The sequence below is a fragment of the Bos grunniens genome, chromosome 7 (genome assembly GCF_055505025.1).
Source record: "Bos grunniens cultivar Pamir isolate PY7600 chromosome 7, Bosgru_T2T1.0, whole genome shotgun sequence".
Taxonomy (NCBI): Eukaryota; Metazoa; Chordata; class Mammalia; order Artiodactyla; family Bovidae; genus Bos; species Bos grunniens.
The window spans coordinates 79,569,163-79,596,482 of NC_141171.1; the positions used below are offsets into that span (position 1 = coordinate 79,569,163).

Consider the following 27,320-nt stretch of genomic DNA (forward strand, 5'->3'; position numbering starts at 1 on the left):
AGAGTGTGACTGGCAACTCATCACGCCCCTGGGTGCACGCCTCTGTCCTGTAACAGGTGTTCATTGGTCTGCATTCTCAACCCTGACATCGACATGAAAAGACAAAGCCTCAGATATATTTTTCTTTCAGTTCAGTTGTTCAGTCCTGTCCAACTCTCTGAGACCCCATGGACTGCAGCACGCCAGGCTTCTCTGTCCATCACCAACTCTGGAGCTTGTTCAAACTCATGTCTATCAAGTCGGTGATGCCTCCAACCATCTCATTTGGTGAAACAAGTACAAGCACATTACAAACTTGATCTTCCAATAAAAGACCAGTTTTATTCTTTGGATGCATCTTTCTCTTTGGACCTTTTGCTTTTTCTATCCAAGCAGGCCAGGAAAGTCTCCTTTTCTTCCCTTGGGGTCCTCCTTAGCCTTTCCAAGGTGGCTTTTCTGGTGCTGAGTCACTTCTCTTTGCTTTTGATTGCAGCTCTTACTACCTGCTGAAGAGACCTGCTGATAAAATACTGCCCAAAGAACCTCCTTGACCTTCTCTTTTCCTTGACCACAAGGCCACTTCTGTGCTCTGTCAGATGAGGGCCCATAAATCTTTGGAAGTTGCATCAGCTGTGTGCCCTTATGGGCTCTATTCTCTCTCAACACTATCATTCCACGTAGAATCCAATTGGAGCACCTTTGGAGCCCAGGAGGATTTGTTTCATAATTTAGCAAATATTTATTGTCTATCCTAAGTATCAGGCATGGGATTTGGTTCTGGAAATCCAAGAGTAAACCAAAAAGACCATTCTTTACCTTCTTGGAATTTAAAAAAAGTGAAAATGTTAGTCTCTCAGTCATATCCAACTCTTTGTGACTCCACGGACTGTAACCCACAAGGCCTCTCTGTCCATAGAATTCTCTAAGCAAGAATACTGGAGTGGGTAGCCACTCCCTTCTCCAGGGGGTCTTATTGACTCAGTGATCTGACCCAGGTCTCCCACATTGCAGGCAGATTCTTTATCATCTGAGTCACATTTTGGTAAAGGGATAAGACAAGGAAAAAATTAAGCAGTCAATAGTGATTTAGACATGTTAAATGCATTGGAGAAAGAACCACAAGGGGGTGGATGGGGAATTTGGGGTGAGGGGTGAAGCAGTTGTAAACAGAGTAGGCATCATTGGGAAAAAAAATGATGTGAGAGGACACTCTCAAATGAGATAAGAGTTTAATCCTTGTTCACAAGGAAGAACATTGTAGAAAGAGGCATGTGTAGCTGCCAGGGAGACAATGAGGGAGAAATTAGTAGGATTTGGGACCTAAAAAACTGCAAGAGGTTGAAGCATCTCCAGTCTTTAGAATATTGCAAAGGCTTTGGCTTTAACTCTAGAAGAGAGAGGAATTCTTGGAGGGAGGGTGTTGAACAGAGGAGTGAGATTATCCGTTTTATATTATGAAAAGAATCAGTCTGAAGACCTGAGAATAATGAGGAGGAGCCTGTATCAGTTACCTGTTGCTAAATAAACCACATCAAAACCTGCTGGCTTGAAAGAAGAATTTATTTCTCTGATTTTAGTGCATTGGTTGGTCAGGTCTTCCGCTGGGCTTGCCTGCCCTCATCCAGTTATGTCTAGCTGGTGGGTCAGATGATGGATGGACTCCAGGAAATGGTTGGGCCTCTCTTTCTCTCTTTCTGTCATCTTTCATCTTCCGGGAGGTCAGACAAGGCTTTCTTTTATGGAAGTGGCGCCCTTCCAACAGGGTAAGCCCCAGATCCCAAGTGCTTATGATACCTTTACTTGTATGGTGTTTGCTCACATCTCATTGGCCAAAGAAAGTCACAAGGCCAATCCCAGGGTCAGTGTGGGTCAGGACTACATAGGAATACAGATGCATGAGGTCAGAGCCATTGCAAGTCTTTCTTGTTGCAATCTGACACAGGAGCCAAAAGTGGAAATCACAGAGAGCAATTAGGAGGCTCTACAATAATCCAGAAAAGAAATGGTGATGGATTGCACCAGGGTGATGACAATGGGAGTTTTAAGATGTGCCTAGATTCTGAATGTAGTTGGAAGGATAACCTTATTTGTATTCTCTTAAGTCACTAGGGTAAGACTATTAAGTGTCTAGGGATGGGCAATATTATTCTTATGCATAAGATGATATCAAAATAAAGTAAATGAGGTCAGAGATATGTTTCCCTGATTGCCAAGAATTATTCAATGAGTTTTCTGAACAACTGTAAACTTCATAATTCACTTAGTGCTGTGACTGTACACGGCACCCTGTCAATACCATCATCAGCTAATATTTATTGAACATCCTTTGAGTACATGGTATTGCACTCACAGCAACAGAGGTGAGCTGCATTAATTCCTTGAGCCAATGCAGGATTATTGAGTGGTTTATTGCCTCAATCTATTAATTGGTGCCCCAGAAGCCTCAGGGAAAGCATTCAGCTTCTAGAATACAATTTATTCTTCCCTCAGAGTAGATTTAGCTCTGGTAGAATCTGACTGCACAAGGGAAATAGTTCTCCATTTTTATGAGTATACTAATGTTTTCTATTAATCTTATTATCAGAAACTGGGAGCTGCTCGTCCCATTTATTGGATGGAGAAGTGGAGGTGGGTAGTGGTTAAGTGAACTGACCAATGCCACATACTGAGGTGGTGGTCGATCTGAGACTGAAGCAGAGAAACTTTTTCTATTGTGCCACACTGCCTCTCAGTGGTGCACACGATTCCCCTTTTTCTTTCACACTAATGCAGTGTCATGAAAACTCCTTTTACAAGATTTATCGTGCATCCATACTCTTCCAGGGAGTGTGTAACACACTGTTCTTTGACATCTGCACAGTCTAATCACTGGAAAAGTGGTTTGTTTGTTTGCATTGTTTTTTAAGCCTCTTATCACAGGGGATTTGACAGCTGTTAAAATCATCACTTTTTTGTGTTAGTTAAATTCTCGTCAGAAAGATGTTGATTTCAGAGTGCATTTAGATATCTAGGAACCTGTGCGTGAAATGAACAATTTAATTGAGATCCTTATTTTCATTTTGTTCTAGAAACAGTGATTCAGTGACGATTGTTTTGATCGATCACTCTTTTTGAGAGGGTTCTACCTTAAAAAAAAATTTTTTTTTAATGAGAGAATTCAATTTGGAGCTAAGAAAGAGCTCCAAAGCGGGCAGTTTAAATGCAGAATGTATTTGTAAATCTTGCAAGTTGCACCCTTAAATGTCACACTCTGAGAGGCACTTGAGTGTGTACCCTCCAGAATGTCTGTTTGTTGTAATTCCATCACATTACATATTTTAGTGCATATCTCTTCCTAGCAGCTTCCAGAGCTTTTCAGATATTCCACATCAGAAATTGCACTGTTTTATCCTGGATTTTACAAGTAGCAACCAGATTATTGTAAAACAGAACTATCTGATAAGTAAGGTTGCGAATTGCTTTTGTGATTGTCATAGGTAAGAGTATTGAAGAAACTGGCAAACAGCATAGTACACTGGTTACGGTAAAAATAAAACCTGTAGCGGTGAATGCGTTTTTCTGATGAATACGTTCAAGGCTGTGATCATTGTGCAACTTCTGGTTGGATGCTTTCAAATGTTCCTTATTGAAAAACATCAGTAACAAGAACCAAATAATCCACCGAAGGCTGTATTCAACTCAACAGAGAGGAACGTAAATTCTTAGAGTTTCATTGAGGCCAACTCTGTTCGGTCCACCATGGCAAGCAGAGAATTGAGGTTCTCTCTTGATTTGCCTTCCATTTGTACTTTAGGATTAGGCGGCTGGCACTTTGGTTTTCACATAAGGGGGTATTCAAATCACTATGCAAAACAGAAACAGAAAACAGACAGGACTGGCTTCCCTTCAGCAGAAAAAAACCAAAATGCCTGAACATGATAATGTGAACAATTTTATAAGCAAAATAATTTGTTTTAATTGGCTAAATAAGATCTGATATGATTAGAATATTTGATAAACTAATTTCAGGAAACTATATCACCAACCTTTAATCATCTTATATACTTATTGGAGTTTTGGAAACAGATACAAGAATGGACCTGAATTATCTCATCTTTACAGTAAGAAGAACACATGAAGGGTTTTTTGAAACTTCAGAGGTTATAACCTTTTATTTTGGAGAATTTTTTTTTCTTTTTGAAAACCAGTACTTTATAGATAGTTTCAACATCCTGAATCTCTAGAAGGGTGAAAAAATTTTCCTAAGAAACCTCCTGTGTTCAAGGAGTAAGGCTTATTAAGGTGAGGTATCTTTCACCATGTTCTCTTCCATCCTATCTCCCCTAAGAAAAGACTAACCTCCCAAATAAGCGGATAATCAGATCTGAATGACCCCATAGATGAGACCCTATGGAACTGAGAAAACTTTTCTCTAAGGATTAGTTGCTTACAGGTCAGTATAAGCTGACTTTCAACTAATATGTTTATGATTAGGGAAAAAAATTATAATCTTCCAGAAGACAGTTGTTAATTCTTCCTGCCTGCAAATCTCAGTTTGTTGGAGTGAGTTAATTTCACACTAGCTGAAATACTGGTTGATTCTGCGCATGTGCTCAGAAATACATACACTGGGACAAAGGGAATGGTCTTTCACCTAATGGCAGAATAAGCTACAATAAAATTCTATTTTGCCACTATTCTAGCAGGATCCTAACAACAGTTTTCTAAAGGCTGAGGGCTGTGTTAGATGTTTTTGCACATAATTTCTGAATAATATAATTTTATACCTATCCGTACTTTCAGTATAAACATCAATCAACATGCTATTTATATACATATATAATTTAATATATATGTATATATTATACACACACACTATATACAAGATAGTACTCAAAAGAATAGCAATACATATTATACATTAAAAAGTAAAGGCACTTAGTTCCTACAGTCTTCAGGAAACTTAAAATCTAAATGATGAAATAAGAATAACCTAGAGATTTTAGAAGAATACAGTTCACTAACAGTCTGAGATATCCAAAGCCAGGACAAGATTAATTTGGAAAATTACATGTAATGAAAAGTTTCATGTGAAGGGTGCTTTGAAATTAGAGAAAAGAGCATTTACCATGAGCTAATATAATCCAGAAAGGATTCTTTGAGGAAATGTTATTGTGAACAAAGGTTATCATATATTTAACAAAATTAATTCCATGAGAAATAACATGGAAAAGTGGCAGAGTACAAAATATATATGGGTGAATATATACCAGTCATGTGGGAATCAAAAAAGTCTCCAGAAATGGATGGGTTTAGGCAGCACTAGGGGATGACCCCATTCACTCATTCATTTATCAGACACATATGTATTGAACACCTACCGATACCATGCACTGCCTTCATTACCAGGAATACAGCAGTGAGCAAAAAAATATCCTGACTTCATGAAGTGTATGCAAATATCAAAAGACGGGTACCAGACAACAGCATTTGATGACATTAATTATCCTGTGTGGGGTGCACAGGGATTTCTCAGTTCTCTTGCTTTTTACTCATGCAAAGACAGACAGAGACCATGGTCTACACATATTTGAAATGAAAACATTCATTCAACTTGTTGCAAATTCAATAGCATTGTTTATCACCACATACACTGAAAAACACTGAATATTTTACCTTATTCCAGGTTGTTTTAGTATCTTATAGACTAATATCCAGATAGAAAAGAAATGAGAATATAATTATTGCACTTATTTAAAAAGAAAGAATTAAAGGTGATGGAGTAGAATTAAAGGTGATGCTATGGGTATTTGACTATTTCTGCCTTTCGGTGAAACCTTAAATGGATGACACTCAGCTAATGACCTTCACTTTTCCATGCATGGAATGGGTAGCCTGAGGGCCCTAGCTTCAAGCAGAATATAAGTGCCAAGTACGAAGAACCAAATCAAATCGATGAGTATCACTTTCCTACAGCTTTATTTGCAGAGACAGTCATTCTTTTCTATTTCCATGCCTCACTCATATGTACTCATTCTCTTTTATATTATTTTGTATAATTATGATGTTTCTCATAGAAAGAATGATGAAGCCATTTCCGCAAAAAATCAGTGTCACTGAATTTAAATATGGTTAAAAACTTGAATCCCCATGAGCTCAGATGATCAAGCAGTCAACGTTTACCAAGTAGGCAGGCTACTTTGTTCAAAGATTTATGAAAGATACTAAATATACAAAGATAGTTTAAACATGAATATTGCTCTCATTTAGTCTATAACATAGAAAAGTATGGCACAAACCTGAAAAAAAAACATAATAACAAGCCAGGATGATATAGACTAAGTGGTAAATTATTGGCAAGGATGAAAATAACTGCAAGGTGGGAAGACAAGGGTTTATATTCTGGCTCTGTATTTGTTCTTTGTGTAATATTGGGTAAGTTAATTTTGCTAAAGCTCAGCTTTATCCTCTGTAAAATGGGTCTAATAGCCATTTGGTGAGTTGTCCTGAGGTTTAGAAATTAGAGGCAACAATAAATCCCTGTCATTTAATAGCACTTGTATGATTACTAATTCCTCTTTATTGAGTGGGTACTAGCTGTGTACTAGATATTGTGCTAATCCCTTTACATTTATTACCTAATGAAGTTACATCATCACAGTATTTTACAGGTGACGACAGTGATGATGAAACAGAAAATTGATTTGCCCAATAGTCCCACAGTTAGGAAGCAAATTTCAAGTCAGCATGGGGACCTAGGAATAACCCCAAAGACACGCTGTTTTATTATTATACAAATCACCTTCCCTCTAGCTAAGTTGTGATGAAGACGAGGACTCTCTAAAGAGAATGAGGAATGAGGCTCTGAAAGTGATCTCTCGGGGGATGGGGTGGGGTGGGGAGGGCAGGAGCCCTGAGTGAGGGACAGAATGAATGTTTACACAGATAGGTTGGTGTCAGAGATGACTGAATATGAAGGGGGAGAAAAACACTGCACAACAAAGTGATTCCTACTAGTTCTCTAGAGAACTGCGAACCTTTGATGATTTCTTTTAAAAACTAATATATACTTAGAATGAGGAAAGAAATCACAAATGACAAATGTTAAAGGGCTGACAGTAATCACAAATATTACAATTGCCAGGAAAGTAGCATGATCTTTTTTTATTATTGGCTTGACACAACTCCTCCTTTTCCTACATTTTTTTCCTATGTCCTCTTTGTTTCTTCAGTGATAACAATTTTACTGTCATTTGGGGAGAACCTTTGATGAATTTTTAGCTGCCACATAAAGTAATGAAATAAAACAGACTTTCAATCGACCAGTCAATAACTATTGGGGATGGATGTCATTCAGAGTGGCATTTTAAGAAGGTTATTCTGGCTTCCAAGGATGAATTAGAGAAGAGAAGAAAACCTCTTAAAATGGTTGTTTCAATAGCAGTGTCATGACAGTTGGGAGAAGTGTCACAACTAACAAGGCACTAATAGTAAAGTATTGGTTTGCCGAAGATTAGCTGCTTCACCCATTAGAGCAGATTCAAGGTCATTCCTAGAATAATGTCACTCGCCTTCACTTAGATTCTGAGTGCTTTCTTGAGAAGAGGAAAAGCAGTGGTGTTACAATCTGGCTGGGTCTTTGGCAGGACCCTAGGACTGTCCCTAGAGAAGTGAATGCTGCATTTTGTCCCCGTCCATGTGTTTCAGGACAGAAAAGCACAGCCAAGTGTTGCATTAGAGGATTATCACAATAGTCCAGACAGAAGAGCCCAGATGGAGAAGGTATTAAAAATCTGGAAATGAAACAATAACTTTAAAAGATAAGAGGGGTGATATTTGATAGCTATTGATAGTCAAATGATGAGAGAGAAAAGAAAGGGACCCCATATGACTTCAGGAGTTATACACTTTACACAGGTGAGGGAATTGGGAGAAACAGCTGGTTTTGATTCATGAGTTTGGTTGTAGATCTTGAGTTTTACGCATATCACCCAAGTGGAAAGACCCAGAGGGCAGGTTAAATAACTAGAGCTTACAAGGAAGGTCAGAGTGGAAATAAGTCTTTGTGAGTTGTCTATTCTGAGGTGAAAAAATATTGTCTATTTTAACTATTAAAAAAAATCTTTTGGGTGGATTTTCTAATAGGAATTAACATGTATGAGGCACTTGCTATATGCTGGGAACAAAACTCATAACAGCACATGCATTATTTATTCCTAGTGATAGACCCAAGGGGCAGGTAATGTTATTATAACCATTTTGAGATGAGGAAAGAGCCACAGAGAGGCAAAATAATTTGGTCGAGATCACACAGCAAGCAAATGGTGGAGCTGGGATTCAGTCCCACACAGCCTGATTCCAACCACCATCTACTCCATAGTATGGGTTTGCCAGGTGGCGCTAGTGGTAAAGAACCTGCCTGCCAATGCAAGAGACCCAGCTCCGATCCCTGGGTTGGGAAGATCTCCTGGAGAAGGGCATGGCAACCCACTCCAGTATTCTTGCCTGGAGAAACCCAAGGACAGAGGAGCCTGGTGGGCTACAGTCCATGAGGTTGCAAAGAGTCAGGCACAACTGAAGCAACTTAGCATGCACACACTCCCTCCACTGTATAAGCTCACGGGGGAAAGCTGTCCTGCAGAGAAGTAAGAACTTGTGAACGTCATATTCTCGCAAGAAATATTAATGTGATTTGGGCCGACTTGGGCACCTCAGTATAGTCAGATGTTTCCCCCATGGTCAAGGTTAAGTCATATAAATCAGACCACAAAAATTGCCCACTCAGGGTCCCCACCTCCTCACTAAAGAAGTGGTAAAAATAAGCAACAACACTGATAGCCATTTATAGCTTAAAAAAAAAATCTTTTTGCCACCTGGATTTCTTTTTATTTTACCTTGACTATGCTTTGCTGATCCTGTTCAATAAGACTCAGGCCACTCCCCAGCTTTTCTTGCACTGAAATAGTTATTTTTTAAAAAATAGTTATAGTCTTATAACAAGGTCTTTATTTTTATTGGCAGAAAATTCCCAGCCTACTTACTCCCTTGTATCAAGTTAATTTTAACTATAAAACCTATATCAATAATGCCATTTAAAGGAGACTGCTTCCAATACACTCTGAAATGCCAGCAGAGGATTCTGGACTTACCAGGGCACCATTTTCCTAGCTACTCACTGGCCCTCATCTTTCCCTTCTACATCTGAGCACTCTCCGTTCTTTGGCCAGCTGCCTTCTATTCAGGCACTGTGATTTCTCCATTCTCAACTCCGTCTTAATGATCAGTAGGGCTTCATCTTGATCCCATTGGAGGGTTGGGAGGGAGTTTGTTCCTTCTTTATTTGGGTCGAAACTAAAGATACATCCTCCTATTGGCAAACCATGGAAATAATGACACTCCGAGTTTAACAAGATCAAGCAATCCCTCTTTGGATATAGCAATGTGGCCAGGGCCGAGATAGAAGGTCTTATTCCTGGACCAGTTCTCAGTCTGTATCGGGTGGTTTATACAAGATGCCTAGGATTCAGGGATATAGTGGGATACACTGTAGTTAAAGTAAAATGATTGAATGCTTTGTTTTGCTCTTTTCATTTTTCCCAAATAATAACTATTATGAGTAGGATACATGAGATTTATTTTCCATCATTAGAATTGCTTCATTTCAAAAAGACGGTCAGTCAGAAACTCAAACATATCCTCTTCCTGCTGGCTTCTACTGCGTTAGCTAAGGTTACCATGGGAAGCAAGCAGTTATTTTCACCAATAACTTAACTTATACCAAATACTTGACCTTGGAATAAGCAATTTACATCCTTATACAAGAGGTCACTTAGGGAATTTAACTGTGTAATCCTAGCCCCCACGTGGCAGGAGATGAGTGCAGATGGAACAAAGCTGGTGAAACACCATTCGAAACCATTTGAATTAGGAAATCATTTCTTTTCGACTGTTTTAAAAATGGAACCTACTTTTAAAATGGTACAGGAAGGCAGAAGGATGCAATAAAAGTCTGTAGAAATAGTGACTCAAAAACTCTGTTCCAGGACTCAAGAAAGCAAGCCTGTTGTCACATTTGGAGGGAAACCAGAGAGAATTAAGGTTTTTCACTTTGCTAATAGCTCTTCTCCAACACCTTTCTTTCAAACATCTTGCCCTGCCTTTTATTTTGCCTTTCTTAATCAAACGAATAGAGAGAAACCACCTTTCCAACTTTAACCAGGAAACCTAGGTTTCTGCAAGTGCTCATACTGTGGTGTGGGCTCTTCCTTTTAAAGACAATTATCAAGACGAAGCATTTGTTTCTTCTTTTGTTTACCCGTGGCAGTTTGTCAGCAGTTATGATAAGTAGAGTTCCATCTGCCAGTAAAACTACGCCGCAAATTGCCGTAGAAATTAGCAGCTTTCATTTTTGCCTACATAAATAAATATGTGAAATAAATTGCACATAAACGCATCCTAAAAAAATCACAGGTACACCGCACAGTTAAATGCCAATCAGACAAAACCAGAGACACATGGCGATTATCTCAGTTTTCAAACCTGGAAGATACACGAATGTGTTTCTAAATGAGAGAGGCAGTGTATCATGCTTGCTGAGATAAAAACAGAAGCTGCCAGACACTGCACTGTGGCTTTATTCTCAGAACCCTTTGCCTGCAACCCGCTCTATCTTTTTCCCCCGTGTTCTCTCTTCCCTCTCTCTCTCCATCTCTCTCTCCATCTCCCTCTCCCCGCTGTCTTTCCCTCGCTCATTGTTCTCTCTCTCCTCCTGCCTTTGATGCACATACGTTGTCACATTCCATTGACTCTTCCCTCTTCTCTGTTCTTACACTCAAGCTAGCGGTGCTTTCGCCAGGCAGCGGCAGCCTCTCCTGCGAGTTTTAGTCATGTGTGCAGCTCAGTTTGATCGAGCGTTCCTTTTCTGCCTTTTCACTCTTACAAAAGATTAAAAGGTGGCGTCACATTGCTCCCCTGTTCCTTCCCGCAGGAGGGACTTAAAAGGGACAACAAAAACTAATCACTTTCAATAAGCATTTTCTTGCTGGGGAAAAGAAAAGAAAAGAAAAAAAAGAAAAGAAAAGAAAGAAAGGGGGGGTAAGGCGGGGGGTGGATTTAGCGGTGTAATTTGAGACCGGTGGTGAGGATTGGGGCGAGCTAGTGGAGATGCTGCACGCTGCTAACAAGGGAAGGAAGCCTTCAGCTGAGACAGGTAAGAGCGCCCATCGGAGGGTTTGACCGAGTGGCTTAGTTAAATCTCTGTTTTCACCGTTTTGTAATTGAGAAAGGCATCCGCAGCAGAAGCCGATTTTTCAGTCGGCTTCCTTTTGTTTAACATAGAAAGTACCTGTATTAATTTTGATGAATTAGAGCATGCAGCAAATTCAATTGAAAATAGATTTGTATAGTAAATGCATTTAAGCTGAATGATTTCTCCTCCGTTTTATTTCAGGGGAGAGATAAGAAAGATGATTTTGATCAGAATAGCACTTTGCATTTACGTGAAATTCTAAATAGCTAACGGGGGAAAAATAATAATAATTCAATTGATCTTGTTTTTGAAGTCTGGGACTTAAACCCTGGGAGACAGCTGGGATTTGAAATTTTTCTTCTAACTGAACTTCTGCTGCGTTATAATAATTTTTCACCGGAGGTTTGAGCAAGGGTAGAGTTTATTTAAGTCGAGCTGCTGAGCTGTGTTTGGCTTGAATCTTCTGGGTGCAGCGCCGTTTCTGTGTCCTTAACCTGTGTCAGGTTGATGTTTCATAAATGGAGATTAAGTGTTGTCCCAAATGAAATATGAAGTTAAAACACCAGGTTAGGGTGTGTGTTAGAAGAGGGTCCAGTGCATAATTAGGAATAACTGAATTATGACAGTTTGGAGTGGGAGTTAACTCTGGAGGTGCTGTTTGATCAGTCTTCCTGGATTTTAAGCGGCTCAATAATGAAGGGGGTAATTATCAGCCTCAAGTCAGAACTTTGCATTAGGACCTTAAATATAGAATACATGCAGACTTCCACTGTAGGTGGCTTTTAGGAATCTGTCCCTTTTGTGCGCGTGAATGAGAGTTGTGGATTATATTTGATGGCATTTCTCCTTTAAAGAGCTTTGGGATAAAGCTTAAAAGGCTCACATCTATTTTAACGTTGAACAAACACCAAATGCAATACACTGTAGTCTCCTAGTGCCTGATTTTTGTTGCTGCTGCTGTTTTTTTAAAGTTGCGATCATTTGTTTTGAACCTCAGTCTCCGTTGATTTTATGCTCATTGCCTATGCTGCTAAAATTTATTGCTGGCGTGAATGAGATTTGAGAATACAAAAAAAAAAAAAATCTAATTAGCAGAGTTTTGATTCAAGGATAACAACAGCCAAATGATATCCAGGTTTTTACCTAGGATGTTCCCTAAAATGTTTGAATTCATTTTCAGATGATTTTGGGGAGGGTTGGGAAAATCTGAATATTAAAAGGGCAAAATTCTGTTAAAAAATACTTCTCCAGAATGAGAGACAGAAAGGTGACTTTAATGCCTCCGCGAGGTTTGGTCCCAGAAAGAACTGCTAGACTGTAGCATAGTTGAGTTCAGCAACCATGCGTGAAAAGATATTTTATATATTTATTTGGAGATAAGATTATTTTCTTACCAAGTTTCCAAACAACTTGCCCCTCAATTCCTTACTCTGGCATGTCTAGTGTTTGCCAGACCATCTGCGCCCACAGACCATCTTGTGGGTGCAGCCCATGAATCCAGTTTTAGGGGGACACCAGGAGCTACTGAATGTTGGGGCATGGAGATCAAATCAACTATAGGTCTCATCACACTTTATCATCCAGAGCTAATCGTCAACAGACGTTCTCTGGAAAGCCCCTCATACAGGTGTGGAGAGACTTAATTTCTTCATCATGGTTAAAAGAGCGGGGTAAGATGTGGACAAGGGGGAGAGAAACGGCTGTAGGATGTTTGATATAATCATGCCAGTGGTAGCATAGTGAGTTTTTAAAATCACATATTATGTCATTTCTTCTTTTCAACTTAAGAAACTTGGCAGAATCTCAAAATAGTTCTCAAATTCAGTCCGTGTTTCTGCATAGCTTTCTCTGATCAAGCCTTTTCTTTGATTCTCACTGTAGCTAACCATTGAGTGTTTCATGCCGCTGTTGATAATAATGATTATTTCTTAAATAACTGACAAGTGTTGAGAAGATGGGCCAGGAGAAATATGTTGTCTGTATCATATATGCGTTTTAATTTTATTTATGAAAATGACTACTTTGTGGTGAGATGATAAATTTGAAGTTGTAGCTTGGCTGTCTGTATCACTGAACCACTGTCCTTCTTCCAGAGAACCAAATGGAACTAAAGTAGGCAGAAATAAATCAGTTGTGAACTGGATGGCAGTTCAGCATGCACTTTTTAAGCAGATGGTAAGCCAAACTATCCTTACTCAAACTATCTGATTAATACAAATAGCATTTTTCTGACTTTTCCAGTAGATGTTGCTGGAGAGCAAAGAAAAGATCATTTTTTACAGGAAAATAAAGAAATGCAGTAGACTTAGAAAAGCCAACGAGCAAGATCCTTCTCCCCAAACTCCGCTGATAGCATTTTGCATAATTTGCTAATTAATGAATTATATTGAATCATTACCTTTTATGATGTTCTATAGAAAGCTATTAAAACGTGAGCTAGATTTTTAAATTATGAGATTGTTCTCCTTAGACCCTATATATAATGTCTGTTTGCTGTTTTCCGTTTTTAAAAAATCAAGTTAACTGCACATTACTATTCAGAACATTTCATCCCTGAATGCTAAAACCCTTTAACATGCAAATATGATGTCAGAGGAGGAACTGAAATAGAATACCCTGAGAAGAGTAATGATCAAACGCATTATAAAAATATGCACCAGTTGCCAACATGTAATGAAATATTAAGAAATTAAAAGCATGCAACCTCTAAAGTAATAGAATTTCATTGCTCTGAGACTGTTTTCCCACTGAATATTAAGTGCTTAATAGATCCCTCCGTTAAAAAATAATCGGAAACCTACATGGTTTGTCATGGAAGTTCTTTTATTATCTGATTTTGAAAAATTAGCCCAATAGGATTTTCCTCTGACTACAAAATATAATTAACATTGGCTATTAAGTGCCAGATTACCAAAGCAAAAGCCACAAGGCTTGATGGACAAACTGGGGCTGCAGAGAGCAAGTATCAGCGCTAGAAGCTGAGGGGACCCATGCTGGAACTCTGCTGATAATCACTCTGATAAAATGACAAAGACATCCCAGGGGAGCCCAGGACTCTAGTACCCAGACACAAACTGATGCAATTTCAGGCAACCAGTGACCTCTATCTATGGGAGTATTTATTTTTGGAAATGATCAATTCGCCAATTTCAGTTGTGAAAGAGAAAGGTATATAATTTTTCCAATGCAAAGAGGGCCTTGGCTCTTACAAAAGCACATTCAGATAAGACAAGTGTACACCCTTTGTGGTAGAGCTTTCAGTGTTTCTTACCTTAAACAGTCCAAGCTCTTTTCTGGTGCATTTTTCTTATGCACTGAAGTCCTTCTTTGTCAGTTTTCATTCCTGAGGTGTGAAATGCTCCATAGGATGTTTTGACTTAACACCCATTCAATTCTCTTTACTGGGAGGAAAAAGCTTACATTTAGAAGGCATGAGTGTCATCTACTCCTGTTTTGTAATTAGCACTATAAGTCCACTGGGGTAAGGTTGTTTCAACTTTTTTTTTTTGCTTTGATTCAAATACGTATTTTGTGTTTGACCCATACTGATTATTTTTTTCTCTCCGTCTTTAAATAAGAAAAGCTTTGCAATTTGGTTGGAGTATTTGGTTTCTTTCTCTGGTTGATTTGATTCTTTTCTTTCGGTGTTTTCTGTTTTTCATTATAGCTATCAAGCAATGACTCTATTCAAAGCACCCTGTTAGATGTGCCCCCAAATATCTGTCCTGATAGCAAAAAATATCTGTCCTTTTGGTGAGAACCTTAGGAAAACAGAAGGTGCCGACCAGACCTGGAGAATTATCTAGTGGGTTAAAAACGTGCTGGTTAGTCCTGACTTTCTTTAGGAGAGCAAAGAAGGAAAAGTCATTGCAAGTTGACCGAAACCTGAGGATGATCACCTTTGAATCAGAAAGTGAAAGGTGAAAACACAGAATAATCCAAATGAGCAAACTCAGAGGGGTCCTATGGGCAATAACACCAAAATGAATGACCAATGCCAGTAGGACTGAGAGCCTCGAATAGCAGACACTCAACAGTCACTGGAAAGATGTGATCTGGCAGCTTCTGGAGGAGTTCTCTTAGTATGGGAGTCAGGGAGAAGTGCGGTAATGGGTCCATACTATGCCGCTTGCCCAGAGATAGTGATGCTAAAATGCCTGTTTAGGGTCCATTTGCTCTCCCATTAAATTGTGGTCCTGAGCAGCTATCGTTAGTAGTAGAATATTGTTTTAGTTTCTAGGGATATTGCAGAAAAAGCAGTGAGAATCCTTAGTCTTGAGGAGGGAAGCCCGTGAATCATGTATTGCATTAGCCTAAGCATGGGTGGTAAGGTTGAGAAACATCAAGGGAGGGGGAGGGACTGGGAGGGAGCCTTCCTGTTGTAATTATTGCAATCTCTTGTATGTACTGTAGATGTCATGGCCTCATTAGGAAGGGATTCTGTGTATATGCTTTTGTTTTCATAAGAAAAACCTTCACCATTCGTCAGAGATGAGACCTGGAGTTTAGAGGGTGTGGTATTCTCTCTGTATTGTTAGTGTTAGGCTCATCTCCAGTTTCCTGACATTGACTCAAATGGGTTTTTATGATCTTTAAGGTTTAATTTCTGAAAAGGTATATACTTTCTTTGTTGAAATCAATTGCCTCCCTGAAATGCCCATGTGTCACTTATTTTCTGTAAGCCTTGTCTCACTTACCTTGAACTGGGAGATATCTAGAATATTTGACTGCAGTTCAGCTATGGAGACTCCTCTAACCATTTAATGGAAGTTTTGTATTAACATATAAGATGTTTTCTTGCATCCGATAGACTTCATAGAGAGAAGCAGTGAAAATAATTATCGGCATCACTAAGTAAGTAGAGAGCCACCCTTTTTCTCAGAAATTGATTTAACTAGCCTATGCCCGTAGACAGGGTGACCAATGCCACCTCAGAACCAAGCTGTAGATGAGTGCTCTGCCTTGTCCTCCAACCACTTTAATCTAATTTGTTCCATTTACTTTTCCAAGCTTTTCATCTTCCCACCATTTTAATACCATCAGAGATGGGGGCTGCCCATGACATTCAAACTTGACATTATCAAACACAAAAGGCATCACTCAGACACTTGACTGCATTACAATGCAAGGGGAAAAAAATAGATCCTAAAGGCTTAGAAATTATTGTTTCGTACCTTGAATGTAGGTGGATTTTTTTTTTCTGTTTCTTTCAATCTGTCTCATTTGACTGTTTTGCTTCTGTGTGTTTGCCAAGAGTACTAAAAACCGGGAAAAATTAGCACTCACCAAGCCGTAACGTACCTATCCTTATGTTCATTGCAGGGATGTGTATTAAATACAATGGAATTTACAAGTCTATGATTATCTGTTATTTGCTAGTCACCAACCACTTCCTGACGAAGTACCAAAGTTGAGCCTTGCCCTGGAGCTGCCTCTTCACTGCTGCCATCAATTCTTCTGGCAGTTGACTGCGGCCAGACCTTTTTCCCGACTCACACATCTGTGGTCATTGCAGTAACTCTGTTATTGCTGGGTAGACCAGAAATCTATCAAATCCATAGCAGTCCTGTGTTTGTTTACCCATGAAATCTTTGTGTATGCATTGAGATAGAGGGGAGGGATTCTTAGTTAATATAAATTTATTTATACCTCCCTTTACTTGCGATCCTGAACTTTCTATTCAAAGACAATTTACCCCCATATGTAAGACAACATTTGTGAGCTGAACAAACAGTGCTATCAGATTGTGGTGAATTGCTTCAGTAGTATTACTTCATGCATAGAGATTGAGTGTGTTGTAAAGCTCTGTAAAACAGCCAGCTACATGGTATCCTACAGGTTTAATATACTTCTCTAGCCTTGTACTTGGGAAGGATTTCTGTAATTGGAGACAATCTAGCTAGGAGAACTTTTAAGCTATTGGAGGCTGAAATACAAGTTTTTGCGAAATGTGACTTTCTAGTCTTGAAACTGAGTAGATTACAAATTTCTCTTAACGGGACAGAACCATTATTGAAGATGTAGAACAATCTTGATTATCCAGAGTTTGAATTTCCAGCATAGGGATTATTCAGATTTCTTCCTGACTCCCCTGTCTTTTCTGTCACTACCTGACGTGAATCATTTCTCTAATCATTGGCACTTCTGCTAATGGTATGGAAAGGCACGTTTGAACAGGAAAATCCAAACCTGGGAATTTTCCTTCAGAAGACTGAATTATGTAAAAAAATCTAAATGGTAGGTTTTTTAAACTATTCATTAAAATTGACTGTATTTCCTTCTGGGGGTACCCCTCTTTTTATTTACAAATGGTGGTTTATTATAGCTATCAAAATACCAGTATTTTACCTACATGTTTAAGAGGCAAACAGTAAATCCAGTAGTCTGAATGATTCCAAGTACTTGGTTTCATTGTTTTGGCTTATATCATTCCCCTGCCCTACCACCCAAGCAACTATTATTTTGAATTAACTGGTTGGATAGCATGCCTAGATGGAATTTTAAAAAGCCACTCAGATCAAGCAAGTATACCTTATGTAAGTTATTGGAATTCTGATAAGCATATTTCTCTAGCATTAAGTACAAAAGTGAATTATTGGTGCCCAAACCTAAGTTAATCTCCAACCCCAGTCCTATCTCATTTTCGTCATCAGTGACTGCCAGTCAGTCCTTGATAAGTTATTTACATTTAGGATTTGACCCTCTAGAGGTCCTCAAAGTCCCAAACAACTTTAAAGTCTTGACAACCTCTTATATCCTGGAATTACATTGAAATATAAAGACTTGAAAGGGTGGCTGGCTTTTCTGAGAGACTGTGATCGCAGAGTAGGCATGGACCTTACCAGCCACCTTCCAGTTTTGCAGAGTTTAGGATTCCATCTAGTGAATATTTTCACAGAATCAAATTTGATTTCCTCTCCTTTTCTTGTACCTGAGTTGTGGCTTGAACATTTTCAAAATCTTGCAGTCATATCGGCCATATCGTAACATCTTATCAAATAATTCACTCTTCTCTTACACTATCCAGATCTGACAAATATATCTATAAACAATTGGTTGCACTTGAGGTGCCTAACCAAAACTCACAAGATGTTTCAGTTTCTAAATTTAATAGGTAAGGTAATGTAGCTAACAAAATATATAATTTGTAGTATAGTTGATCCAAATATAAAGGGCAAAAATGTTATTCTTGATACTAAAAATATTTTCTTGTCAGTAGATAAAAACTGAGTTTATTAGAAAGAAATATACTTGAAATTTTAGAATGTTGAGGTATAGTTGATGATGTACTATATAACCATTAGTTTTCAATTCGTATTGTAAAATGAAAATTTAAGCAATAATTTAGCAGGCAAAACTGAAAATGGAAAACCTTAGTAACTATTAGAAAAATCATTGTCAAATCTAGTCATAAATTATATATATGTAGGAAATGCCTCTTGACATTCGTGTGTGCACATGTGTATACATAAATATGTTACTGTATGTATGTGCATATTTGTATCTCTAATTCCAGCTTTGCACCTGTATCTATATTGATATTTGTACCTGTGTCTATAGTCAGAGGTAGAAAGAAAGAGAGAGAATGGTCATATTCCTAGTAACATGTAAGGTGGTTATGTTCCTGGCAAAATACCATGTTTCTTTCTAGCTGACATGATTAATTTCCCATAATCTGACATGCAATGTACTAGTTACCAGATGAACTACACATAACTCTTAAGGAATTCTGATCTAGTACTTAATTAGCAATTATTTTAATGTTGAATGTTTCACTCATGGATATGTTTCATATTTGGAAATACTGAGAGAAAAAAATTCAAGGATTACCAAGCGATCAGAGCCCTCAGCTCTTCCTTGCCTGCTCAGGAAAAGGACTGGAAAAGAAACAGCATCCATGATTTGTGGGGAAGAAGATCCTCATGTGAAGTGGTCTGGTCTCAACTAAAAATAAATCTGGGTTTATGGAAAAGCCAGGCCAGCGAGACTAAATTCTCTGTTTCTTCTTACTGCTGGCAAGTCGCAATCCAAACACAGGATCTGTTTGTATGATATTCACTTTTCTGTGAGTTCTATATAAGTGAGAACACAGGGAAAGTGCCATCAACATGCTTAGTATTTAATGTGGCCTAAGATCTTGTTTGAAAATATAGGTAAACAATGTGTGCATATTTTTCTAAAATGAAATGGGCTTCCCAAGTTAGAATTCTTTTCTTCTCAATCTATGTGATATTTATGATGTATATTTCATGTGTTTATAGCCACATATCGTATGTGATTTATAGACACACACATAGTCTCTAGAGGTCAGTAGAATATAAGAAATGGGCAAACATTCACATGTAGATTAGCCCTAGAGATTCTGAAGACCATTTTTCAAATGATAAAATAATGATAGTCGACTAATGCCATTAGGAACTAAAATCATTAATCAATGTTAACAAAAAAGTCATGTCATTCTTGTTCCTGAAATGAAACTAATCTATTTATTTTAGGCAAATTTCAGATACATGGACATTTACATGGCAAGAACCTTGACAGGAAACCCAAGCTGTAATTACTTTATAATAGTTTATTATAAGACTTTGATTTTCTAAAATATTTTTGAAGACATTTTTAATTTTATTTTGTTAACAGAACAAAATAGTAAATTGTTTTTAAACATTTGACTCTTATATCCAAAACAGTGTTTCAGTTTTAGCTGCTAATTCAGTCTCTTCCACTCTTTAGAAATGAATAATGTGATAATTTATATGTTTCAGTTCTATGTGTTCTAAGGAACTAAATGTCCCTGATGATGGGAAATGTCTTAGAAAATTGTAATTTATTTTATATATAAATTTACGATTGTTGACAGTTCAGTAAATTAGTGCACAGTTGAGGACGTTGATCAAGTCTTTCTCTAGAAAAGTCATATTCAAGAAAGTATAGAAAATGATGGCAGGTAACTCTGACCTACTTCACAACGGGATTGCTGGTGCCTCCTACACTCATCTGTGCAAAAGGAAACCGTGTGTCAGAGCTTCATGTTTCATCTGGATTTGAGATGGAATAATTATCATTTAATTTGAGGTTACTTGCCGTGGCTTAGAACTTAATATGACTTGCACACAAGAAGATCACTCATACCTGGATCCAAGCTATCAATACTCTATTCCTATATGTGTCCATTTACACCATAGCAGATTGCATTCTTAGCTCGGTGTCCTCCATGATAAACCCTAATCCAAGGGTTACACACACAAATGCCTAGAGGGGACTATTCAGATATACGACAATAGGAGATAATGGGGGACATTAAAGAGTCATTCCAAATTTAAACACATACACACACATTCAGACCTCACCTATGCTACCTAAATAAAACAAGACAAAAATCTATAAGCATTTCTACAGAATGGTCACATGAAGTAGTTAATAGAAATTTAGGCTTAGAGGGGTTTCAGTCATCACAAAGAAATCCCAATAGATATTGATAAATATTTTTAGAATACTTCCAGTGGGTCATCTAGTCCTTACTTTGCTGCCAAGTTATTAAATGAGGAAGATACAGTATATTTCCTATCCTCAAGAAATGTGTAATGTATTGGCTTGGCCAAAAAATGTGTTTGAGTTTTTCCATAACATCTTATGGAATAACCTGGATGGACATTTTGGCCAACCCAGTAATTAGATACCTCCAAGACATCCTCTCCCTTGCCTCAATGCCCTCATATCTGTGCTCTTGAGCTCCTGCATCCTCCGTTCCGTCTCTACAGAATTCCCTTCAGTCCTTCCAGCTTTCATAATTGTGCCTTTTCAAGTGCTCATCTCTAACACACCAGCTTGCCCCTGGCTGACTTCTCTGCATCCTTTAGGTTTCAGGTTAAGTGTTGATTCCTCCTAGAAGTTTCCCTGGACTATCCCTCCCTAAGCCTAAATGCAGAACTCCTGCTCTGTAACCCTATAACAATGGATTTACCTTATTGTAACACTCAAACTCCAATACTTTGGCCATCTCATGTGAAGAGTTGACTCACTGGAAAAGACCCTGATGCTGGGAGGGATTGGGGGCAGGAGAAGGGGATGACAGAGGATGGGATGGCTGGATGGCATCACCGACTTGATGCACATGAGTCTGAGTGAACTCTGGGAGCTGGTGATGGACAGGGAGGCCTGGCGTGCTGCGATTCATGGGGTCGCAAAGAGTCGGACACGACTGAGCGACTGAACTGAACTGAATACTGTTTATCATTTAAGAACTACTTGTCTACTTGTCCACACCCACATAATCTATTAAGCTCAGCTAAGTCAGGAACCATGTGATCTAACTTGTCTATGTATCGTGAAGCCTAATAAAATATCTGACGGCATAAAGTTTATTTAATTAGTATCTCTTGAATGACTTTAAATACATAAATAATAACAAGGCATTGATAAATATAAAAGTAGGTTTCACATCTTCAAGAAACTGGGAAGGATTGGCATCCTTGTTTGAACTCAAGTCTTACTCAAGAATAGGTTCAAAGTGGCCCCAAGTGTTAACCTTTCTTCTGCTGCTGCTTATCTACCTTGAAATAATCCAGGTCCCTAAATATCAGAACAGAACCGTCCTTTTAGTTGGAAGGGGATGTACACTTTAGAGCTATGGTTTTCACACTAGTCTCTGATCAGGGACAGTAGACCAGACACCCTAAAAGCAGTGACTCCCTCTCACTACTCTAGTGATTGGTTTAGGATATGGAACCTTAGTTATTGGAAGTAGACCGTGGACTCAGCAATGTCACAGTGAAGAAGAGTGGTTGCTCAGTATGAGACACTTTGCTAGGAACTGGAGGTCGGAAGCAATGATGCAGGGTAAATAAGTATTGATTTCTTTTTACTTGGGTCTAGGAACCTTACTTCATGTGAGGATCTTCTTCCACCACATCATCCTTCCACACTGCCGTTTCCTTGTCATCACCTTAAATGTTTTGATAAAGTCTTTGAGTTCTCTGATTTGGTAAGATGGAGCTACCTCTAGTTACTTGAATGAAAGACCCTAATTGGTGCCATTCTTCCTTTAACACTCTAAGACTTATGTTTGCATCTCAAATAGGAGATTTCCCAGATTCCCACTCTATTATGTTCTATAGATGAACAATTTAAATGACTGAGTAGTTTCTAATGTCAGCACACCCAATTTATGTCTACTTGGTATTTAGTTGGTTTTCTTCAGGTATGGGTAAGCCATACCTCAAAGTAGAAAATTATTCTTATAGTACCCTGAAAAATGGTTAAGAGTGAATTTGGAATTAAAGAGTGGATAAATTTAAGCTTTAATGACCTTAACTCAGTTATATTCAAAGTATTATTTTAATTTGAAAATGTATAACGAGTTTGGTGAGATGTGTGAGGAATATGGTAGAAAGTACTTTCAGATATGGTATCTTCTTCTTATTATTTTAGATTACCTTCTGCCTTTCTCATCTACCCCACGCTCACTGTCATTTATTTTTATTGTTGTCCAAAGGAAGTAGTGTATATTTTATAAGAAGTATAAAATGAGATTTTCTCCATATATTTATATGATTAAAGCAGCTTTGGAGCTATATTATTCAGAAAGAATAATGAGCGTTTTAGAAAGAACTCAAGCACATGTGATATTAGCATGGAGGCTGATGAGAGGGCTGGCTATTATTCTACAGTTTGGTAATATTTGCTATGTATTTTAAGGGATTTTCTTTTTGAGTATTGTGTCAGGGAAGTTAAAAAGAGGGACGTGTGGAGATTAATACTAAATCCTTTTATTCATCTCTGGTGAAAATTTAAGAAACTCAGCCACCAAAATATTTTCCTAAAGATTCATCGTCTTTCTGTATTGCACAAAAGCATAAACAGTCTTACAGCCATCCTAGAAGTTCTTTAGATAACAATTGAATACAGATGTTAAACAAATAATAAAATCATTATTTTAATTTATACTAATAAACATTCAAAGGGTGGTCAATTTACGGTCCCCCTGACAATAAACATATTAAATGATTTGAGTTCACTACTGTAACTTCTGTTTTAATTTTTTACATATACCTTCTTACCCCAGTTTTATCCTTCTGTGAGTATAATATCAGGGTGCCTGTTTCTGCCTCACTCTCCCTTGTCTTCTCCAGAGTGTCCTATTGCATTCACTCAGACCTCTTTTGTAGAAACTCTTAATGCCAAAAATAGTTTATATTTTCTCTAGAATAAAACACAACATTTTTAGAAAAACAAGGTAATTCTTTGAAAAGTGGAAGATACTTGCCATGAGAAATCATATTCTATTTATAAAGAATTAGAACCACATCATAACAGTCACAGCATCCCTCATTTCCAAAATATTCTAGAATGAGAAACAATAATCAGTATTAGAGTAAAAATATATATTTCAATTTAGTTAGATGATTTTACTTCACAAAAGTGCATGCAGTTACAAAAAATAGACCTTTGACTTTTAACTTGGGTTTATTTTGCAATTTTGAAAAATGCTTGTGGATTTGTTAATGTTAAGTTGGTAATTGTTGATCTCTGAGGAGGGGTGTAGCATCTTCAGTCTGAGCTTATTACTGTGTAAAATATGGATTGCCTTTACCCTAATGGCCTCTGAATCCTATTACCATCCCATTAGAGAGTGTGGGATTTTAGTAATTCTGTTGTTGTTTCCAGTGGGCAGTGCATATAATGGGGAAGGGCAGGGGTTAATGCAATTCATCTCTTTTAATACTTGTAACTCTGAGTCCCTTATCATTCACTGTGGTTTCATTGGAATTCCACTCCCCCCCTGCCCGCCCCCCTTCTTACTGTTATCTTTAAAGCCCAATATCTTTCTATATGGCTTTCCTTAGCAGAAGAGTTTGGAGAAGGGAGTTTTGGGTGATTCGTCAGTTTTAGCTATTAGATTTTCATAAACCGAATATAAATAAGGCGGTGCATCAGCTTGTGTGAAGCAGGCTGCAGCTTAGAAATGTTTTCAGTGACTGTCATTGTGCCAAGAATAGTATTGAAATAGCTCTTCAATCAAGATCATTTATAAGGCCTTTTGGAAGGAGAAGCATGAGACAAGCGGGTCGGATCAATGCCCGCTAGTGTTCTGGGTATAATGTTTCCATGTGTTGGCGGAGACAGCTGTGTCCTGGGTCCTAACAGTGCTAGAGAGGGGAATTGGGAAAGATTTCAAAGTGATAGGAATTAGATTCCTTTAAAGAGAAGTTTCCAGGCAATGGTAAATTCCCTCTATATCAGCCATGCTCAGTAGACATACATGCCTGATTACGTACCCCTGGTTTTATTCATGAAATTTGTTTTTAGCTAATACAGCTTTTTTCAGAATAAATACGAACATCAGATTACTTCTCGGGATGTCAAAACAAATTAGTTTCCCACAGTGATGCAGTGAAAGGTGTAACTATTTTGCCTTTTTATATGTCAGAAAGCATTACTGGGACTGGGGAATTCCCACTTTTTTCCCCTTTAGCCTGAGAGCCTAGTGGTTTGCAAAGGTCTAGTTTAATGCAGAAGCATGGTCACCTAGAGCTCCAGTACCCCCCTCTGCTGCCATTAATGAGAATCGCATGCTGAGATCCTAAGAGGCATCTGAGCTCAGAAAAAGGCAGGGAATGGCAGGAGGTGATCAAACCATTTCAATCTGTTGAAAGTGAGTGATATTCCCAGGGCTTATTGTTCACCTTCTCAGAGAATTAAGTTTCCATATGTTTCATCATAAATGGAATGAGTGTGCAACATAATTGCAACATGACAGTGTTTGCTGGTTAATGCAGTAGAAAACTGGTGTTTGGAGGCAGATTTCTTCTTCATGTTCTAAATATTGTGGTTACCCACCTGGTTATAGCTTCTAGCCTAAGCCCGGTGGTGATGTTTAGATGTGATGGCTTGATACAGAGTATCTTGCGTGTTTTTGTGAATATTCATGCATTGAGTTGTTCCTTAATTTGAGAGATCACTTCTCATATTTCCAGACAGACTGTGATATTATTTATTTTCATCAGTGGGGTGTGTTGAGTGAAATTTACTTTAGAAGGTAATTATATAGCTACAGGTATAGTTAGTTTTCATTCCAATGAATTGATATGAATAAGCGTTGAAAATATATTATTTCCTTTTGATCTTTAGTTACAGATTATCTTTTCAAACCACTTTTGTTCCCACAATCACTTGGGAAGCTCAAACAAGCAAAAATAAAATAAAATCTACTACACATACCTACTGATGTAATAGTCTTTTTAAAAGGCAGTGCACCTTGAGACCATTTGCTGAAAATTATGAACCCCTGTAAGAGACATGTAGAACCTACATAGAATTATTACAGTTTTGTAAAGTACAGTAAAGGGGATCCTGGTTATTCAGTAATTGGAGTGTGGACTTCTGTTTTGCATTTATGTTTGAGTCCCATTTAATTCATCTCGTCTCTTTGTTCTTGAAACTTTCCTTCAGATCTGCCGATTTGCCAAGAAGCATAAAACTCAGATGACACAAATGTTTCTCTCGATGAGAGAATGGTGTATCATCTTTCCTATCTTCATAAAACCAAAAACTATTCAGTGTCTCTTTCAGTGTTCCCTTAATGCATAAATACACATTATTTAACATTTGTTAAATATCAGCAAATCAGTAATGAAATTTAACTCTTTGTTAAGCCTACGTAATTTGGTTCTAAAAAAACCCTACTATCGGAATTCAAAAATAAATGTGAATTATTGTGAGGAAGACACAGGAACATTGAACACCACATTTTATACCATATTTCATCTGATGCTTTCTTGGCTACACACTTTCCAATAAGTTTATGTTAGCAATAGAAGTCAGCAGATTTATTTAAATATGTATTTTCTAACTATAAAAGTTGAATGGTCCATATAAGAAATTCAGGAAAAAAATAAGCACAATAAAAACCATCCATATTTTCACCCAAATCTATTTTTTAACCCTCTTCAACAAATGAGTATTTTAAGAATCAAGATTTTGTTTTACACATTCGTTATTGCATTGTGGGAATTCTCTCATGTATTAAATAGCACTGAAAAACATTAATATTCTATGAAAGTGTATGCCTTAAAAATATAATCTGATTTAAGAGATAACTTTTATTAATTTTATGATTATAAAAATCTAGTTATATGCTTCTTATAAAATAATTTGGAAAAATATACTGGTGAAAATATACATTTTTAAATGCTATATAAAAAGATACTAATAATAGTTTCACATGTCCTTTTGATTATTTTGCCTGTATAATAAGTAATCATAATATTATTTTTTAAATTTATGATATTTATTTATATTAAGATTATATACTTTAAATTTATTTACTTTCCACTGATTTTTCTGCTTCATTTCATTTTTTTTTTAATAAAGATTTATTTCTTTATAACTACTCTTAATATTCTTAGGGTATGGTCAACTTCTGCTTGTCATATTATTTACTCATATTTTACCCTAGGAGTTTTTTTATTGTATTTTTTCACATGAAGCTATTTAAAATCTTCATGTAGTAAAGATTTCTAGTATTCTAACTATCTTGAATTGGTCTCAGCTTCAAAAGAATCCCCGTTATAAGGTTCAATAAATAGGTACTATTTTCTTCTAGTAATTAAGAATTGTTAATAATATTAATTTTTAATCCATTAAAAATTTTATGTATGTGTCAGATAAGGATCTATTTTCCCTTCAAAGTTAATCAATTATCAGCATTTTCACTTGTATTTTTCACCTATATTTTCAGTCTATATTAAATGTCTTGTGCAGTATAGTCTATTTTGGGACCTTCTGCTCTGTAAATATACTTGTGTGTGTTTATATATATTTTTGCACTATTATTGTTATACTAAATTCATAGTAATAGAGGAATTTCTGTTTTCCTTTTTCTTTTGCTCGAATGTCATTCTTATTTGTTTTTCCTAATAAGTCGAATAGAACCATGATATTAAAATTTTAAGCATATATTTATATGCCTTAAATTCAACGTGTTGAAATTTTCAACCTACCTTATTCACTTTTGTGCATATATAGAATAGTAGAAAAATGTTAACATCTTCAACCATATTTTTCTCTTTAATTTGAGTCATTTGTAAATGGTAGTGCTTTCTTCCCTCTTTTCTCC

The 27,320-nt window shown here is 37.3% G+C and overlaps 1 protein-coding gene across 2 annotated transcripts in view; it reads left to right on the forward strand.

The window, feature by feature from the left end:
• The window catches only part of TENM2 (teneurin transmembrane protein 2), a 1,167,677-nt gene that overhangs the window by 394,754 nt on the left and 745,603 nt on the right, over positions 1 to 27,320 (forward strand). The window contains exon 1 of one of the 2 annotated variants that reach the window (XM_086412766.1): positions 1,169 to 11,167. The exons of the other annotated variant lie outside the window; for it this stretch is intronic. Coding sequence (XP_086268892.1) covers positions 11,122 to 11,167 — 46 coding nt within the window. The 5' untranslated portion in view covers positions 1,169 to 11,121. Of the gene's footprint in view, positions 1 to 1,168; positions 11,168 to 27,320 lie in introns of those variants that run through there. 2 annotated transcript variants of the gene reach the window in all.